Source organism: Leopardus geoffroyi, chromosome D3 (assembly GCF_018350155.1).
Source record: "Leopardus geoffroyi isolate Oge1 chromosome D3, O.geoffroyi_Oge1_pat1.0, whole genome shotgun sequence".
NCBI classification, from domain to species: domain Eukaryota; kingdom Metazoa; phylum Chordata; class Mammalia; order Carnivora; family Felidae; genus Leopardus; species Leopardus geoffroyi.
In genome coordinates, this window is record NC_059339.1 from 32896631 (window position 1) to 32916697 (window position 20067).

The 20067-nt window shown below is 45.6% G+C and overlaps 1 protein-coding gene across 18 annotated transcripts in view; it reads right to left on the reverse strand.

Annotated features, from left to right (window-relative positions):
• The window catches only part of PIEZO2 (piezo type mechanosensitive ion channel component 2), a 472860-nt gene that overhangs the window by 78649 nt on the left and 374144 nt on the right, over positions 1-20067 (reverse strand). For 10 of the 18 annotated variants that reach the window (XM_045458723.1, XM_045458719.1, XM_045458722.1 and 7 more), the window contains 8 exons: positions 19383-19576; positions 17198-17358; positions 7423-7599; positions 7038-7163; positions 5468-5668; positions 4543-4747; positions 4320-4421; positions 3038-3203 (listed from right to left, as the gene is read on the reverse strand). In XM_045458723.1, coding sequence (XP_045314679.1) covers positions 3038-3203; positions 4320-4421; positions 4543-4747; positions 5468-5668; positions 7038-7163; positions 7423-7599; positions 17198-17358; positions 19383-19576 — 1332 coding nt within the window. Of the gene's footprint in view, positions 1-3037; positions 3204-4319; positions 4422-4542; positions 4748-5467; positions 5669-7037; positions 7164-7422; positions 7600-17197; positions 17359-19382; positions 19577-19947; positions 19981-20067 lie in introns of all 18 variants that reach the window. The other 8 variants (XM_045458713.1, XM_045458711.1, XM_045458707.1 and 5 more) reach the window with 1 other exon arrangement.

Sequence of the window (20067 nt, forward strand, 5' to 3'; positions counted from 1 at the left end):
TTTGTTTAATTAGAGCTTCTTTAACTTGGATGTTTTGCTTTAGCTGTTTCTCTTCCCAGGTAAGGGCAAATGTATAGTAGAACCAATTGTGGGTCAGTTATTTGATGAATGAGCTGTGATTTTGTAAGAGTTAACAAGTAATTTCTTGATAAAATCTGGACTCCACTACCTAGCATCATTAGAGAACATCGTTCCTAAAAGTACACTGTCACATAAGCAACCTTTTGAACTTGACCCTTTGGGGACTAAAACACTCAATCCTTTAAAATTGTTTCCTGAAATGTTCATCTCAGATCTATTTCACTCTTCTTTACCTTCCTACCCAAAGGAGAATGAATAACATGTCAGTATATGTCAGGATCCCGGGAGCACTGCAGGTGAAATTAATGATTCAGACGAGGGGTAACATGGGAAGGCCCACAGGGCCTTCTGGTGTGTGTGTGTACGTGTGTGCGCTCTGGAGTCAGCAGAATCAGCCTGCTGGCATTCTGGGTGTGAGCGTGTGTGTGTACAGAAACGTGTGTGGTAGTGCACCGTGTGCTTTCCATGGATTTCCCTTCCTTGCCTGCAGGTGCTTCTCATTCTTGCTCCAGGGGTCCTGGCCTCCACTCCTCAGCACTCACCTGCTTTAGTCTCAGGTATCATTAAGACCAAGCTTGTGAGGGCCATATGGAAAAGTCTAGTCAAGGTGCCCTGAAGAGGAGCCTCATGGGCCCTGGAGCACATGAATGAGCCATGGTGGCATGTCATGAGGTTAAGAGGCTCCTTTCCAGAGCTGCCGAGCACGTGCCCACGGAGAGGGTGGGTGGGACTCCACGGTGCCCCCGACCGCCAAGTGCTTGCTAGCTTCCAGCTCATGACTGTGCTTTGTGGTGGGTCACTCCCTGACGCGTACTTGTCCGGCAGCCCTAATTGGGAAACAGAACTAAAAGCTTGAAATAATTCCATCTTGAAAAGATATCACTTTAAAAATCAGTGGTGCACAAGCGTTATCTTGTTGACGTTTTAGGCTTTTCATAAGTGCACTGTAGAGTTGAATACATGTCTTTTTCCCTTTAAAATAGGGAAAAAGAGGGGCGCCTGGGTGGCGCAGTCGGTTGGGCGTCCGACTTCAGCCAGGTCACGATATCGCGGTCCGTGAGTTGGAGCCCCGCGTCGGGCTCTGGGCTGATGGCTCAGAGCCTGGAGCCTGTTTCTGATTCTGTGTCTCCCTCTCTCTCTGCCCCTCCCCCGTTCATGCTCTGTCTCTCTCTGTCCCAAAAATAAATAAACGTTGAAAAAAAATAAATAAATAAAAAAAAATAGGGAAAAAGATGAGCTGCACTGATTTTTTTTCCCCTTAGTATCACAGAGAAGAGGTAGAAAGTGGAAGTCCTAGCTTATATTTGTGTGTAGTATGATACATTATTCCTAGAAGGAATCTATAGGTCTACATAGCTGATTATTTTATTTATTTATTTATTTATTTATTTATATTTATTATTTTTTTTTGAGAGAGAGAGAGCACGAGCTGGGGAGAGGCAGAGAGAGAGAGGGAGAGAGAGAATCCCAATCAGTGCAGAGCCCGACACGGGGCTTGAACTCACAAACCGTGAGATCATGACCTGAGCCATAATCAACAGTCAGATGCTTAACTGACTGAGCCACCCAGGCGCCCCTACATAGCTTATCATTTTAAAGCAAATTCACTTATTGGTTTGTTCAGTATATGCTGAGCTCTTAGGCCGCAGAAGGGCCTCAGCTCCCAGGTACTGGAGCTGGGTTGACTGGCTTCAGATCCTTGCTCAGATTCCTGATCCACAAAATGGCAATAACAGTATCTCATAGGTGGTCGTTAGGGTCAGATGGCTTCATCCATGTAAAGCACCTGGAACAGAGACTGGCACTCTGCAATCACTCAGTTACCGCTGTTATTAACATTGCTATGTGCATAATAGGCCAAAGACTATCGGTATGGATGGGGGGCAGGCATGTACACGAAAAGTAAGTTAGAAGTGGACTTTGCCCTAAGTTGCCTATATCTTAGACTGGGGGTGGAACAGGTTTAGATTCTTCAAATAACAATCCCATGCAAACACGATACTCTGGGAGTCAGAAGCTAGGGAGCAAATCTCAGGTGAGGAGAGGCACGCTGGCTTGAACAAGACTGATTTCCACGTGGCGCTGATGCACAGCCTCCCCGGGGCCCTGACAGCAGAACTGGAGGGTGGATGCTAGTTAGTGAGGATCGGCAAGTCCAAGGGCACACAGCTAGCGAGGAGGCATAGAACATCCCGCCAGCCTGTCAGATCCCCGACCACAGGGGTGGAGCTGGACTGTGAGAGTTGACTCTGGAGGCAGTGGGATGCCCGCCACAAAGTGGCATCAGGCGAAAAAAGCATGAGGACTTGGGAACCCAGAGAACACAGAAGGAATACGTAGTGAGAAATTTCATCAGGTTCAGACACACACTCTGCAGAGGGGACTATCAGGCTGCCCAGATCGGCTGCCACCAGACTGCAGAGGATGGCGGAGGACAGAGGAGGTGCTGCCGGGGGGAAGCCGCACACCCGAGGAGATGGCACATAAGGGGGGGGTGCCAGCACAGGACACACTGTGGTTCCCATGGAGCCCACTGGCTATGGGGGGCCAGGAAGGGGAAGAAGGACAGGGGACAAAGCTGAGGAATAGGGGATCAGGATGGACAAGGGATGAAGAGGAGTTGGAACAGAAGATAAAGATGGGGGACAGTGGACAAGAGCAGAGGGTCTCTGCTGGAGCACCAGGAAGCAGTATCATGGGCACCAGTCAGTTTGCGTGTGACGAAGCGGAGGGAAACAGAGGGGACGTGTGTGGGTCATGCCGAGGAAAGCTGAAGCAGAACTGTAATTCTGAGACCCAGTCTCCCGATCGCCAAACCCTCTGCATTTATGAGCTTGGCATGTACAGGTAGGTGCCCAGTTTCCCAAGAACGGGGAGAAGGGACCGTGAGCCGCGGTACGTCTTCCAAGTGAAACACACATGCAAAATGGCTTTCGACCCGCACAGCCACCCTCACCTGCAGTGAATGAAATCTGGCACGGGGTTGTGCTGGCTGAAGGAGGCCGCGTCGAGGTTCATGCAGATCTCCACGTTGTCCCCTGCCATGATGCGCACTGCAGCCTTGTTTTCATCCTCAAAGATCTGCCTTTGCAAGGAGGCGCACAGGAGCAGCATGAAGTCATCTGGCAGGACAGAGAGATCACTGAGTCACCTTCTCCTCATCCGGGTTTCCATGATATAGGAAACAGTCCCCACACGGCAGGAGTGGCTCCCCAGATCCCGAGTGAGTTGCACTCCCAAAGTTCCCAATGTGCAGTTCTCCTTGGATTCTCATCTTGGGGCCAAGTCCCACCTTACCCACCATGGAAGATGCAAGAGGGGGGCACAGACACAGGGGAGCCTGGATTTTGTTTACACATTGGTGGGTATGAGTATCAGGTGATAATCACTAGTCTTAGGACTTGCTTATGGGATGATGTTTACTTGCATTTATCTCCCACCAGAATTTTGAGGAGGCCACTCGAGTACACTTCTCCATCTTTATCTTTTTACTTATGGTAGAGGCAGGTACTTCCGGTTTTCTTCATCTTCTATGGGATCCCCCATTGTACTTGTAACCAGACCCTTTCCGGAGTGGACACGGCAACGAAGGCAGGGAGCTCAGGTGAAGATCATGGCCAGTTACAGGCTGGCAGCCTCCAGCACCAGTGGCTTCGTCGTACTTTATGTTCAACCTGAGTGTGAGTAGGCAGCACGGTCCCTCTGTAGGTGACCCTCTCATCTTAGGTGGGGCTGCTCCAACCTTGGGACCATCAGCCTGCCCTTGGAAGGGCCAGGGGCTACAGCCCGGCACCAGAGCAACTGCAGTTTGGGTAGCATCTTCCTGGCTTCTACCCTCTCAGTTTCAGCTTTGGTCTGTCTGTTCTAGCGGCCTGAAATAACCCACCTCACAAAATACAAGGCTTCCCTCTGTGGTCTGCCTACTGGAAGGCGGAGGAGTGGTGGTGTGTGTGCGGGGTTGGGGGGTGGCGCTGGAGACTGGGTGTGTGTGTGGGGGGCGGTAAAATCATGGAAGTGGATATGGTATTTCCAATGTTTATTTATTAATTTTGCAAATGTAATAGGGCAAGTAGAAGCCATTAAGGACCTGTGATATTAATGCATCAAGACAAGCTTTTACATGATCGCAAAGTGCAGTGGAAGAAGGGGGGGGGCACTAATGAATAACACACGAAGAAGACTTCACAAAGAGAAAACCAAACCCCAGTGCTCCGTGGCCCCGGGGCTGCAACACTTACAGACAAGAAACACGGGGTTGGGCCGCACGATGAAGTCTGGGAAGTACAGCCACTTTATGATGTTGTCGTTGAAGCTAGCACCCTTGAATCTCCACGGGTAATCTGCAGGGAGGGAAGTGGTAAAGAGCAAAATCAATACGCTTCTTCACTACCCTCGCCCCAACTGTCCACAACATAAGGGCTGATTACAAGAGCGGCGGGCTCCTGGGGAGAGCCCACTCACCCCTGCAAGGAGCCGGAGGGACGCCGATGCAGATGAAATACTGGAAGGTGATGATGCATGCCAGGAAGCAGCAGTACTTGGGCCAGATCTCAGCAATGGCCTTTCTTCTGCGCCGATACAAGACAGCGATTAGCCAGCAGGCGTGAATCATGGCATAGAAATCCATTCGCTGACCGATTACATTAACTGACATTAGGAAACAGGTCTGTATAAGGATGAAAAGAAGAAAAAAAAAAACAAAACAAAACCAAAAAACAAAAAACAAAAAACAATCGGATTTACAGAGAAGGGGAGTGGTGTCACCTGTCAGCCCTGGGCAGGTGCCTCAGAGACCTGCATTCCTGAGGGTAGGTCTGTCTATACACGTTCACCAAGTCTTGCCTCTTTGGGGTGTCTTTCAGCATGAAGACCGAAATAGCATATAAATTACTGCCAAGGGAAAGACTGACTACATCACTGTTAGCAAGAACCGCTTCACACTGTGAAGAGAATACAGCTATGATCTCTTCATGTTCCAAATGTGCTCCGTTAAGAGACAGGCACCTACCGCAACCCTTTCAGGTCAAAGCAGTTCATTTTGGCTCAAGTTAAACTTTCAGAAAGAATGCAAAGAACACAAAGAGATTTATAACACATTAAAGAAACCAGTTAAAATGACAAAGTGGTATTCATGCATCTGTAAGGCTACAGAGATCCAGAGGGGCCAAGTTCATGGCTCCAGAGTATGGAGCACTGGCCTTGGTCTCAGAAAACTTTCAGCCAGGCCAGGTTAACCCTTTAGGAGAATCTCTTTCTGCTGATCTGAAGAAGACAGTCATCACAGCATGGAGGTGTACAAGTAAGCTCCAGTGGCCAACTGGCCAAAAACAGCGATTGGGATTTTCACAGAAAACAGAAAAAAATATATGTCAGCAAAGAAACTCACCTCCAGACCAAACTTGTAGAAGAAGTAATTTATGAAATATTTGGCACAATTAATAAGTCCATCATCTAGATGGAGTCTTGTAATGTCATGAAAGATGGTTTTAGACACAGGGGCCATGAGGTTGTTTCGACCTCGATAGTATTCCTGATGGCGGTAAATTGTAACCTCAAAGGCCAGAATGGCCAGCATCAGCAGATTATTCTACAAAGCAAGAAAACACAATTGTGCGAAGCCAAACGCTTGAGCTGGGTAATTTTAAACAATCCCCACAACATATTATTTCTTTTCCCATTCGTGGTGTCTAGAAGAACAATGCTTTATAAAATCCCCCCTCTATAAAAGCCTTGGGTTCAAAGTTCATTTTCCCTATGGTACGGTAATGAGGTGGAGTTATGTGCATTCTGCCAATCAGGGTGATTCCCATGATACTAGGATCTAGAAACTCTAGACAGAGGGCTGGTGATGCTCATACCTGTTTCTGGAAAAGTACACTACCCATAGGAAGATGCAGTGAGCGGTTGCCTGGGGAGGGTGGTCCACCTCGTTTGCAAGTAAAGGTGCAAAACAGTACAGGGCCATCTGGGAAACACACTAAAGCTGGAGCAGAAATCTTTTAACACCTCGGAAATCTGGCTAGAGAGAGCTGCACACTGACAAGCATGCTCCTTATGACAAAGTAATCAGAATCATACTGAAAGTCGTTAACATTTATGGAAGCTTATGTGGCCAGACACTGTTCTGATTGCTCTTTTCAAATACCAGCTCCTTTTACCCTTATGATAGGTCTTGATGGTGGAGAGCATTTGCTGCACATGATGTCTGTCATATGAGAAGAGAAAGCTACACACAAAAACGGGATGCCTTGTACATTTAAAAATTCCAGGCATTGAGTATAAATGCTTTTTTTTTTTTTTTAAGTGTTTCCGTCAGTGTGTTAGGAAGACTGCTCAGATCATCCAATCAAACTAAAATAGGAACAGTCTAAAGTATATACTGCTTTCATTCTGTTTGTTAGGACTGGTTGCAAGTTTCTTTTCAAAGATATGTTGTTTAAAATTGTATTCCCTTTAAATATAATACATGTCTTTCATTAAACATTATAGAGACATAGAATTCAGACAGCAAAAATTACTCATAAATCTACAGCTGCTTCTCAGAAATAACCACTATATACAATTTGGTATATTTCACTCAATGTTTTTCTTTGCATCTAGAAGAGATCATACGATGCATATGGTGTATTGAAATTTGCTTTTTTTTTTAAAAAAAAGTTAATATATTTTGGACATCGTTCAACATCTCACAGTATCAATCTACAATCTTTTACATCATATTCCAGTGAATATTACATTTGTTATACTTTATTCAATCAATTTCAAACTACTTGATCAATTTCTGTTTGGTACAATGCAACACTGATGGCCATGCTTAGTCATTTGTTTTAAAGGTGACCCCAAATGTCACATAAAAAGGTTAGCTTCCTCTCAAATGTGGTATCAGAGGTCTCAAGGCAGAGGATCTCAGGCATTAACTGTGCAGAGGCACAAGCGAAGCATGACGGAGGCCTTACCCTCAGGTAGACGAGCAGAGGGGAAGATTTCCTCAGGCCGACCCATTCTGTTGGGTCAATAGGAGTGCTGTAGAGTTGAGACTTGTTCAACTGGTGGATGGGTATATTCGTTTGGTTTTCATTTGGCTGAAAAGAAGAGAACATGGGGTTAAAAATTTCTCCTTCAGCTTCCAGCAAAGGGACCTGGTGGGGACAGGGAGGGAAAGATCCACTTCAGGGGGAAGATCTTACTTAGCATGAGAAGAGAAGAAGGGTCAGAACATATCCAACATGGCTGAGGTGACTGGAAGGCCAGGCAGAATGTGCCTGGGGGTATGGGTTTCCCAATAGCCGCCTCGCTTCCCTAAGCCCCAGTCAAGAAGATTCCCCTCTCTTTGAGGCTCACCAAGGAACAGTTAACAGAAAAGTTCTCAGGCTTAATGGTTTGCAGCTGGTACAACATTTTGCAGACGATGATCACACACGTCCAGACGGTGCAGACACTTGAAGCCAGACGGCGTAGCTTGGCGTATGGCAGAGCAAAAGCCCAAGAAATCAAAAATACAGAGTTGAACAGTGACACCTGAAAACATAAAAATCAGAAATGAGGACAAAAATACATAATACGGCATAACATCCACACAATGCGGCAACTCGACTTACTCAGTTCAGCAGAGTTTGATGGAGTTCCCAGCACACACAGGGCATTGCCCTATGTGTGTATGTGTGGAGATATCTCACATGGCAGAAAGATACATAACCAGGATATGTTAATACAGCATAGTAGTGGCTCAACTATAGATGGGAACAGGCTTCTATGAGAATACCCAGAGGGGGTCCTTGGCCAATGTGGAACTTCCAGAACATTTCCTGGAAGAGACACTGCCTGAGCGAAGCCTTGAAAGATGCATAAAGCCAGCCAGGCCAAGAAAGATGAGAAGCATATTACAGGTAAAGGATGTATAAGAAAAGGCAGGAAAGCATGAGGTGGCATGGTAGGGACAGATGATCACAAACAACTAGAAATTCTGGAGTTGAACACAGTGAGCTGCAGCAGCAAATGAGGCTCAAGATGCAGCTGGGTGCTGAACTTTTATGGACCTTTTTTAAACCATGCTATGGCCTATGAACACCTTGTGCAGAAAATAGAGAGCCAAGGGGCGCCCGGGTGGCTCAGTTGGTTGGGCATCCGACTTCGGCTCAGCTCATGATCTCACAGTTCGTGACTTCGAGCCCCGCATCCGGCTCTGCGCTGACAGCTCGGAGCCTGGAGCCTGCTTCAGATTCTGTGTCTCCTCCTCTCTCTGCCTCTCCCCTGCCCATGCTCTGTCTCTCTCTGTCTCTCAATAATAAATAAACGTTAAAAAAAAATTAAAACAAAAACAAAAACAAAAAGAAAATAGAGAGCCAAGACTTCCCAGGGAATATCTTCAGGAAAGACTTTCATTTGTTGAAATAAGTATGACTGAAGAATGGAGGTACATCACCTTCAATGAGAGGTAAGGAGACCAGCTTACATGTGCTGCCAGGAGAGCATGACCAGAGCCCAAACTAGGGCAGTGGAGCAGAGACGGGGATGAGTCACAGATTTGAGATGGGTCGTAAAACTAGCTGGAGTTGTTGGCTGGTTGGCTTGGAGGTGGTGATGGGTGGGGTAAAGGAGGAGCCATAAGAATGCCTCCCAGGTTTCTGGCTTGGGAGCCAGAGCCTTGAGAAGATGACAGGGCCGCTACTGAGATATGATCTTGTGGGGGGAGGGGGCAGGTGTAAAGAGGGAAGGCAGTGACTACAGCTTGGGTGTAGACTCCATGTATGTTTATCAATCAGGTGATATGTCCACTCATTTCCAACTGTTCTCCATAGCCAATGGTTCGCTGAACAATACGGAAGCACAGCCATCTTACTCATCCATGGAAAACACTCATGTGATTAAAATAATGATTAAAATAATATCTTAATATTGTTAAAGTAATGTCCTAAGAACATTCAATATTATCGGCATGAATTAATTAACATTAGCAGCATGTGCTCAATTGATAAAATTCAACAGGTACAAAGGGCTAAGCACACTATAGGTTATCAAAAACATGGATGCCTGTTTGGTCTATAAAACTAAAGAACAGGAAGTGTGGAGATTCCAGGACAGTATTTGATTCTGTAATTTGTTAGCTACTACTTTTCTACTTAATTATTTGTCACTGTCCAAGGCAAGGGACCTCTCTGGGAATTAAAGGCTGAAATATTAGGGTAGTAAGAACTGCCTTACAGAATTAATTGAGGAGGAAAGAAATATTGCCCTGTGAACTATACAACACTCACAAACACAACAAATGTTACATTTTAACAAAATACTTTGATGGCTAAGTGACTCATCCTCAGTCATCGGCAAGTGTCATGTTAACTGGGATATTAAAAAACATCCTTTCCTCCTCAATTAATTCTGTAAGCCTAGTAAAGCTACTATGACATTAAGGCTCTTCATTATTCCTTTTATTATGTATTTAAGGCACTGAGTATAAAAACAGCACAATGAATTTACATACAACTCTTCATCTTTTGAGTGTTAGAGAAAGAGAAGAAAAGGTCTATTTTATTAAGTCTTAATTAGGTTCAAAGTATCATATCCTGTGTGGATCCCCGGCCTCAAGAAACATATGAGGCAGTGCAGAATAGAACTGCATAAAGGGCTCATGACAATATGGTGGAGGGGATATCTGCCTGGGCTGATGCTGGCTGTACGGGAGCACAGGGCTGAATGGCTAGTCAGGGATTAGGGAAGATTGCTCAAGGGCATTCAATCTAAACTGAGGCCAGAGGTACAAACAGGAGTTAGCCAGGCAGAGGAACTGTAGGGATGGGGCCTTCTGGAGAGAGCAAGCATGAAGTGGATGTCCTTGGTGCAGCAAGAAGCTCACTAGGAGAGGACTGTGATCAGGGTCCCTGCGGAAGGCTTTGGGATCCACCTAGGTAGGCTAGGGTGTCTGGGAAAGAAAATGGCGAAGCGCTCTAGGGCCAGATCATGGGGGTCCTATATCTCATGCTTGTGAGGACAGGAGAGCTGGTGAAGGTTTTTGAGTTGAGGATTAACAGGATCATATTTATACACTGGTAAGAGGTTCTGGCTGCATGATGGAATACATACTGGCAGGAGAAGAGATTGGAACAGGGTTGGACATCTGGTAGAGTAATCTAATAGGAAACTGCTGTGGAGGTAGGGAACTCAGTTTTAGACATATTTAGTTGAAGGTGCTTTGGGGACATTCCGGGATAAGGTCATGTCCAGCTGTCACTTGGAGAAACGGGCCTGGAATTCAAAGAATGGGCAGGATGAAGGCACAGATTCATAATTCTTGCACGTAGATAGCAAGTGAACCAGAGGAGCTCATGAGACCACCCACAGGGGGTCTAGAATCAGAAAAGGGGGCTGCGGATGAAACCTAAGGAAGAGAGGAGTTGGTGGGAAGAGAAGGAGGCCACGAATGAGGCAGAAGGGAGGCCACAGAAGTGTGCTGTTTTGGAAGATGACAAAAGCGCTTCAAGGACACGGAAATGATTGTCAATATCCAATGTCATAGAGAATCAGGAAAATGAGGACTGAACAGCATCTGTGAGGTGGGAAAACAGGGACTCGGAGAAGGATCATACTTTGTTCAATACAATCATGGTTGACAACGGTTTCATCCTTTCCCTGATGGTAGGAATCTTGTGAAATGTCCTTTAAAAAGCAAAAAACAAAGACAAATACCTGGAACCCAACCAATATCTGATGAACCAGAATTTGTAGGGAAGGAGCTGGGTCATCCTTGTACCTAACAAGTATCCAGGTGATTCTTATTATCAAGTACCTTGGGAAAGTAATTTTATGCCTCAAGCCTTCCTCACAAAACGTTTTTCCACAAATTGTCATTTTCTCTGAATATAAACTTGTAAGGCTTGAGGCCACTGCCTTGAAAGAGGGGTCCCTGAAAACCGTGGTTCCCCAGCCGTGTGTTGGCCCGGCTGGCCTCCTCCCTCAGAGCACCTGCAGCTTCGGTGATCACTTTCACAGTGACACACCCCTGCATGACACCCTTCCCTTGCACTCACAGCCTCCTGGGGGCCCCTCTAATCTGGCCGTTAATGTGACTTTGGCTTCATTTGCCAGCCATGACCATCAGACTGCGAGCAGAGACAAGAGATGTGTCTTTCATACTTTTGTGCCAACGTCTAGCACAGTATAAGCATTCAGCTTATTGTAATTTAATTTAAGTACATAACAAAGGCTAAATGAATGGTGAGTGAGAGTGAGAATCATAATGAAACATCAACTGACATCTGGGGACAATCTCAAGCTTTCAAGGTTTTATTTAGTTCCTTCAGTCAGTAAACATTTATTGAGCTTCCACAATTGGCCAGCCTCTGGAGGAGCTGGTCAGGGTACTAAAAAAGAATAACCTGATCTCTCAGAGCTTTCTAGGAATGTGGTTGCACATACAAAAAGAAGACAGTGTTATATATATTTAAAATCTAGGTCCTTCCTATGTGGTGTTGCTCTGGTAAGAGGAGGTGATGTAAATGAAAGGCCTCTGTTGGGGCGCCTGGGTGGCTCAGTCAGTTAAGCGTCCAACTCTTGGTTTTGGCTCAGGTCACGATCTCCCCGTTCATGATTTCTAGTCCCGCGTCCCCGTGTCCGGCTGTGTACTGACAGCATAGAGCCTGCTTGCGATTCTCTCTCTCCTCTTGCTTTGCCCTTCTCCCTGCTCACTCTCTCTGTCTCTGTCTCTCAAAATAAATAAGTAAACTTAAAAAAATAAAATAAAAGAAAGGCCTCTGCAACAAATTCATTCTCATGGCCTCTTCTTCCTCAGATGCCCATGATGATAACCTTGGAAAGGTTTAATGTTTGATTCCAAAATGACCTGAGAAATGACCCCGAGAGTTTGTGAAAACAAGTGGCCTTGCTGATGACCTTAGATAAGGATGAAGACTTCACTGGGGTTGTTGACTTTGTTCTCATTTTGCCATTTACTGATCAACAATGTTTGAGAAAGAGTATCTTTTGCGCTAATCAAAATCAATAAGCTACAAATGGAAAATATATGTAGCAAATGTCATTGCTGATGGGCTTCTTTGGCTGAGGATAAGCCAAGCCTTCAAAGCAGAAGAGGCCCCTGCAGGTATAAATCGGCACCTCAGAGGTGCACAACGTTGGGGGGTTGCTGTTCGCAGGTGAACACTGCCCCCAGAACTGTGCAACATGGTTCCCCTCCTGCCCATTCCCCCACCATGAGAATGCCCATACACTTGCCTCTGTTATAATCAGATCAGATTTAGACACATCATAGTCTGGATTGGCATGCAGCTTCTTACAAGAGTCAATGGTTGTCTTTCTTCCCCAACTGTACTCAGTATAGAAAGACTTCAGTCAAAGCCACATGAGGCACCAAGTTATAATGGATGGAAGCAAAAGATTCCAAAATGAAGTATTAGCCAGCCATGTAGACATTTCAAATAAAAACCGTTGATGGAAAACCGTTTAGAGGTCTTTAAGGCACTCTGAGGGGGTACAGATGGGTCAAGATGGTGAAGGTGACAGGACAGAGTGTGAAGAAATTTCTTTGTATGAGGTGCTTCTGTCAGTCCCCCCTTATGAGGTGATGGGGTGGGAAGGAAGGGACGCTACATTCTTCACCCAAACCCCAAGAGAGCAAGGAGCTCCAAGCAGCACCACGCAGAGATGCTGATGTGTGTACTCTGCGGTCTGGACACTGATGTCCAACTTCAGCCAGGAAATCCAGCTGCCAGGGATTTGGTGAGTAGGCACAGGAGTTGCCTCATGGGGACCCACATACACTAACAGCATGAGTGCTGCCTTTGGACCTGAATCGTGAGAGAGACAGAGAAAGAGAGAGTGCCCAGAGCTATTCTAAGTCCCGCTCAGGGACACTGGCCGCACGGGTGACGAGACTCCAATGGAAAGTGTCCGGAAGGAGAGGATGCTGGGAAACCAGGAGGTAGAAGAGCCCCATGAGAGAAAGGGAAGATTTGATCCCCTCCAGCTCAGTGTGAGGCCGTCCTACGATAGCACACCACCATTCCTGCCTGACGCTGTGATTCAGCCCGGGAGGTCACGTAACGGAAGTTAGTTCACTGGAAGTGGGGGTAAGGAGGAAGGCAGTGAGGGGAGGTATGTGTGAGAAGGAAAAAAGCCACTAGAAAAGGATTTGCTTCTACCTGGAAAGAGATCAGAGTTCAGGTGTTGGCAAGGATGTGGAGAAAGGGGAACCCTCTTGCACTGTTGGTGGGAATGCAAACTGGTGCAGCCATTGTGGACAATGGTATGGAAATTCCTCAAGAAGTTGAAAAGATAACTACTCTAGGAGCCAGCAATTGCACTACTAGGTATTTACCCAAAGAATACAAAAACACTAATTCAAAGGGATACATGCGCCACGGTGTTTATAACAGCATTATCTACAATAGCTTAATTATAGAAACAGGCGAAGTATCTATCCAATGACTGATGAATGGATACATATGTATATATGTACACACACACACACACACACACACACACACACACACTGGAATATTACTCAGCCATAAAAAAGAGTGAAATCTTGCTATTTGCAGTGACGTGGATGGAGCTAGAGAGTATTCTGCTAAGTGAAATAAGTCAGAGAAAGATGAATGCCATATGATTTTACCCATGTGTGGAGTTTAAGAAAACAAATGAGTAAAGGGGGAAAAAGGAGAAAGAGAGGCAAACCAAGAAACACAGTCTCAACTATGGAGAACAGACTGATGGTTACCAGAGGGGATGGGGTAGGGGGGAGGTGGATGAAATAAGTGATGGGGATTAAGGATTGCACTTGTTGTGAAAAGCACCGGGTGTTGTCTGGAATGGTTGAATCACTATACTGCACATACATCGTATGCTAACTAGCTGGAATTTATTTTTTTTATTAAAAAAAATTTTTTTTAACGTTTATTTATTCTTGAGACAGATAGAAACAGAGCACGAACAGGGGAGGGTCAGAGAGAGGGAGGCACAGAATCTGAAATAGGCTCCAGGCTCTGAGCCATCAGCACAGAGCCTGATGCGGGGCTCGAACTCACGGACCGCGAGATCATGACCTGAGCTGAAGTCGGACGCTGAACCGACTGAGCCACCCAGGCGCCCCACTAGCTGGAATTTAAACAGAAGCTTTAAAAAAATAAAAAATAGGAACACTCCATCTTCATGCAAAAAAAAAAAAAAAAAAAAAAAAAAAAAGAGAGAGAGAGAGATGAGAGTTTGCTTCTTTTCTGTGGCTGGACAAGTCTAATTAATGAAGTGAGGTTCTGTCTGCTACCTGAGGTAACTATAGTACCTTGTGTTACCTAGGAATCATCAGATAGCATTTAGCATTCAGGGGCATGGAGAAAACTTTCTCTGTACAATACATTTTAAAGGGACAGCAGAGGTCCAAAATAAAGTGTGTTTTATGATTCCACCCCACATGTTCTGATCCTTGATATTCCAGTGACCTCAATACTCATCAGCAATGAAGGGAGCCAAGAGACCAAAGTCAGCGTGCAGACAGGGTAGACCTCGTGACATCCAAGGCTCATGCAGGAACTCACCCTTTGGGGCCGGAAACCCCTCATGTGGGTGGGATGACAGCAGGTGAAGCTGGGCTGATATACTTGGGGGCTAACCATCTCACAACAAGGGGTCTCTGGCAGATGCTAGCAGGAGCGGGGGCAGAATTTCTCTGATCCCAGGAGCCTCTGATGTGTTTTATTTTTATTTTATTTTTTAAAAATGTTTATTTACCTTTGAGATAGAGAGAGAGAGACACACACAGAGTGTGAGTGGGGGAGGGGCAGAGAGAGAGGGAGGCACAGAATCCGAAGCAGGCTCCAGGCTCTGAGCTGACAGCACAGAGCCCGACGTCAGACTCCAACTCATGGACTGCAGGATCATGACCCGAGCCGACATCGGACACTTAACTGACTGAACCACCCACATGCCCCGATGTGTTTTAAACATACAGGCGAAAGAGGTGGAATTAGGAAGGACAATCCTGGAAGTGTGCACAATGTATGGATCCTAGAGAAGGAAACGGTCACGTGCTATCAAAGGCCATTTTCCTAAGGGTGTAACAGGGTGAACAGATCATGTTGCTTTATCTACTTGATAGTCTATTAACAGGGCATTCTTGGGATTCATTAAGATGGTTTTAACAAACACATTTGGGATTTGTAAGAACGTGGTATCATTTAACTCTTTTATTTCTCTGTCTGAACTCTGTAGGATGGATTTCAGATAGTGGACTTTCTGTGCCTTAATTTCTTTCATTTAACGCCCAGGCCCATCATAATACTGTCTTCTGTGCAACAACTTCTCATGCCATCAGAAGATATCTGTGCATCAGATTGGGTTAATTCAGAAACAGCCTTTGCGGATTTTAGGCAAATGCCTTCTCTTGCCCTTCCTCATTGCTCTCTACTTTTTTAAGTTTATTTTTACTTATTTGGAGAGAGAACTAGACGGCGAGGGGGGCAGGGGGAGAGAGAGAGGGAGATAGGATCCCAAGCAGGCTCTGTGCTGTCAGCACAGAGCCCGATGCGGAGCTCGAACTCCCAAACCGTGAGATCATGACCTGAGCTACAATCAAGAGTCAGATGCTCTCGAACCACCCAGGCGTCCCTTCATTGCTGTTTTAATACTCTGACCCTCAAATTCTGTCTGACTTGGCAGATTTACTTCTGCAGTTAAAATGCTGAAACTTCTTTTTCCTCAGTGAACACGCATATTAGGCTAGATTTTAGTTGTAATTAATGTGGAGGCTGTTAGTTAACAGTGTAGTATATGTCACTCTCTTCTATACATCTCTCACAGGGAGAGCAGTTTATGTTTTTGTTCCCATCTGGCAGTGATCACAGATCCATTTCAGATGGTTTGTATAAAATGGAGAAAGGTCTAGTTTAGACTGTGGAGCTCAAATAAGGTGCATCCCTAGTGACCTTCTCGTGAATATTTCAGGTAGTATGATGTTATTATTTAACTTAAAAAATTTTTTTTTTCAACGTTTATTTATTTTTGGGACAGAGAGAGACAGAGCATGAACAGGGGAGGGGCAGAGAGAGAGGGAGACACAGAATCGGAAACAGGCTCCAGGCTCTGAGCCATCAGCCCAGAGCCCGACGCGGGGCTCGAACTCACGGACCGCGAGATCATGACCTGGCTGAAGTCGGACGCTTAACCGACTGCGCCACCCAGGCGCCCCATATTTAACTTTTAAAAAAATTAGAGGCAGTAGTTCCCTGACTTAATTTTCATAGGGCAAAGACTCTTTTGCATTGTCACTCAAAACTAGTCCAGGCAGATCAGAAACATGCAGAAATTATCTGCTGAATAAACTGAAAGAGAGCTAATCTCTCCACAGTATGCATCATAGATTTGTTGGTGGAAGGATGTCTCTCCCCTTTCCAAATGAGAAAACAGAACTGCAGTCCAATGTTGAAACAATGTGTCTTGTCACAAAACACCCAGTAATCAACAAGGTGAACTCTACCACACTTTTTATTAAATTTGGGAAGCTGAGGGGTTCCTGGGCGGCTCCGTCAGTTAAGTGTCCGACTTCGGCTCAGGTCATGATCTCACAGTTCATGAGTGTGAGCCCTGTGTCGGGCTCTGTGCTGACGGCTCAGAGCCTGGGGCCTGCTTCGGATTCTGCGTCTCCCTCTCCCTGCCCCTCCCCTGCTCATGCTCTCTTTCTCTCTCAAGGAATAAACATGAAAAAAATTAAAAAAAAAAAAGTTGGGAAGCTGAATTTATTCCTTGGTAAACTGGAATCTTCTTGCTTTCCTCACACACAGTTTATGGAGCTAGATTTCCAAAGGTTCTGCAGAACAGTAGCCTGCTCTCACACACTTCCACCAAAGACTACATGAAAATAAGTAACCTTTCTGACATGAACAAGCCAATCGGGAACTCAGCCAGGAGCCTCTTTCTGCCCTGCTATCTTTCCCACCTCTCAGGGCAACTGGCCTTTGATTTTTCCATATGTCAAAGGGTATGCGCCCTCTTAGAGCCTTGGTGTTCTAAGGTAGTGGGAATTACGCTTAAAACAAAATCGTGGACAGCTGGAAACGGGAAATGTTGACCCACTGGGGTTCTGCTTGGCCTGAAGATACAACAAACATTCACTTGCCTCTTTCACAGAGACCCAGATGATGTACGATGAAACAATTTTGATGATGTGCAACTCCAAAATCCACCACATGAACACCTGCAGTTTGTGAAAATACTCCAGGAATTTTAAGAAGAGCACAGTGAGGCGGTCAATCACCAGATGCCATTTGTTTCTTAAATCTGCAAAATAGTTAAATTCACCCAAGAGCATAAAAAAATGTGGGTGGCTTTTTTGTTTGCATTATTATTTAAAGCATATCTTATGCAGACTGGAACGAGAAACTGCAAAATAACAGTAGTGGATGAATTCTAAGAATATCAAAATCTGGAGGAAGGGCGGTCTAAGAATCCCACATCATGATGATGTAGACACCATACGCTGAGACTCGGAGGGACGAGGATTTTTATCCACCTGTTAAGTTAGTGTGAAGAGGAATGCTGACCTTATTTACTTCTAAGGCTGAGAGATATAATTCCCTAGTTTCTGGGGAATATTCAGTAACCGAGCTCCCTCTAAATGACATCTTCCTTGCCAAAACCAGGCTTCCGTAAGTTCCAGTCTCGTCCACCCCCACCTCCCCCCAACCCGGGGCTTAAAGAGGGCCTGGCTGAAGCACACCAGTGGCCCTGGGGGAGCGAGCCTCCTCAAAATTGGGATTTGAACACCCAGGGTCTGAATGACCTGGTTCCAGTTCATGAAATGTGGTCAGATGAATTCTAATCATAATTTTTAAGCAAATTAGTCATTTCCCTCTTTCCACCTTGTGCCAAGTAGTAATATTTTGCAGACTGGGGTCATGCTTTTGTCTAGAAGGGCTGTCTTGGTTCATCTAAACGGAGGTCAGGACAGAAGCATTTTGTGGTATCAGCACGTCACCACACGTGTAGACAAAAGCTCACGAGCCCAGGCAGATAAAGACCTGAGCGTGTCTAAGTAGCTTCTTCATGTGGCTGGGGTGGTTGTAACAGTTCTTGTACTTGGTCCGAAAAGTTTAAGTGAAGTTTCAGTCGTCGTCGTGAAAAATGGCTATTTACAAAGTGACTCAGATAAGAGTCGATACAAAGATTTCAGTCATAACTGAGCATACTTTAGAGGTGTGGACGGCAGGTGTGTGGGGGGATGCGAGAAAAATGAAATCCAATCTTTAGTGAGATCCTATTAGTAACGCTCAAAACCTTCATGAAGTCGGACAGCAAATCTTAGTCCTGGGTCCTTGGTCCCACCGAGCTCGGTGCTCCTTCACCCTGAGGAACAGCCGGTGCTTAGATATGGAAAGGGAAGTTCTGGGCATCTCTCGGGGTCTTCTGAGATGAGGGAGTAAAGGGACCAGGTTTTGGGGAGCGTGCCTTTGGGAGGGATCTTCTGCCTTGTGCTTTTTCATTTTCTAAGCCCGTAAAGCACAGAACACCAGCAAAGTCAAGAGCAGCACATCACTGTCATGCCCCAGGCCACCACCCCAAAGGCTATGCAATCTTTCCTCCCATAGTGTCTGGGAGCTGCTAAACAGTAAAGCGCCTCGTGTTCTCTGCTCGCTGTCAGATAAGGCGTCCTGATCACCACGGCGGTCCAGATCTCCGTCATGCCCTATTAAACATTATTTCAAGTCTACGAAGAGAAACAGGAAAAAAGAGCCTAAAGAAGAAGGAGGGAGAAAAGCTAAAATAACAACAACAAGAAAAACACCTCCAGGAGTTGGCTTCAAATGATAATCATCCTGTTGCTTATGTGCTCCACTGGTTCCCGGGTCCTGAAACATTAGGGCTGAATTACAAATATGTTCTCAATGACCAGTTCCCTGGAGAAGTCCCAGCCTGGCTTTTTTGAGAATGCATTTGAAAAGGCCCTGTCTAGAACTTTCTGAAATTCTACACAGCTGCCTGCCTCTGCTGCCGGTAGGAAATGTCCTGCCCAGGTTTTCTACTGAATAGAGGTTAGAGCCACACCCCTCTGGTTCTGGCCAGGATCACCTCTGGCAGATCAGTAGTTGATAACCAGTCATCTGCTCTCTTCTTCTAAATCAGAACCACAAAGAAATGATGGGAGCAACTAGAACTGGAATATTGTAACAATTGCAAAAAAGACCCCACCCCAATTTTTATTTCCGACGGTTTCAAATATATATCCGTCCGGGCACATGTCAGTTTCATTCACTGAGTCAGTCAGCCAGGATTTTCTGAGCAGCTACTGGGAGTGGGCGGGTTACCTGATGTCTCTTCCTCCTCCTCTTCCTCCCCTTCCTCCTCTTCTTCGCTGTCTTTCCCAAGCTCAGCCTTTTCCGGGCATTCCTCTGGCTTGTCCTCCCCAGACTCAGCCAGCTTCTTCAAGTCCGGCTTCTCCAGGCTGGCGGTCAGATTCATCATGGCAAGGTCTGGAAGGCTTCCTTCAGGGTGGGCCAGTCTGTTGGCAGAGAGCAGCCGAGTCAGGAGAGGAAAGAACGCCAGGAGAGATTTGAGTGAGGGGCAAGTAAAAGGAGGATAAACAAAAATGAAAATCAGTGCACGTACACAGGCCTTGCAATGTGGGGTGGTTAGCGTCTGGTCGCTTTTTTTTTTTTTTTTTTTTTAAGCTCTTTCTAAAAACAAACTGTAAACTCAGCTAGGTCTTGTTAGCTTTTCCAATTCAGGTTCTAGTGATTAGTCAGTAATGAGAGCTATCGACACCTAAACTTGACATTTTTCCCGGAGGAGAAAATGGTCAGAGTTTAGGATGTAGAAGCATGAAATGGCATCATGTAGAGCAAGCATTTCATGGCTTCACGGGGGACTTACTCATTTTGGTGGATTGGTAATTTTTTCTTGATGCTGCTCAAAGTAATTGAAATAGAAAGGAAAAAAAAAAAAGGAGATGAGAACAGAAGAATTATAAGGAATGTCAGAGATCACACATCA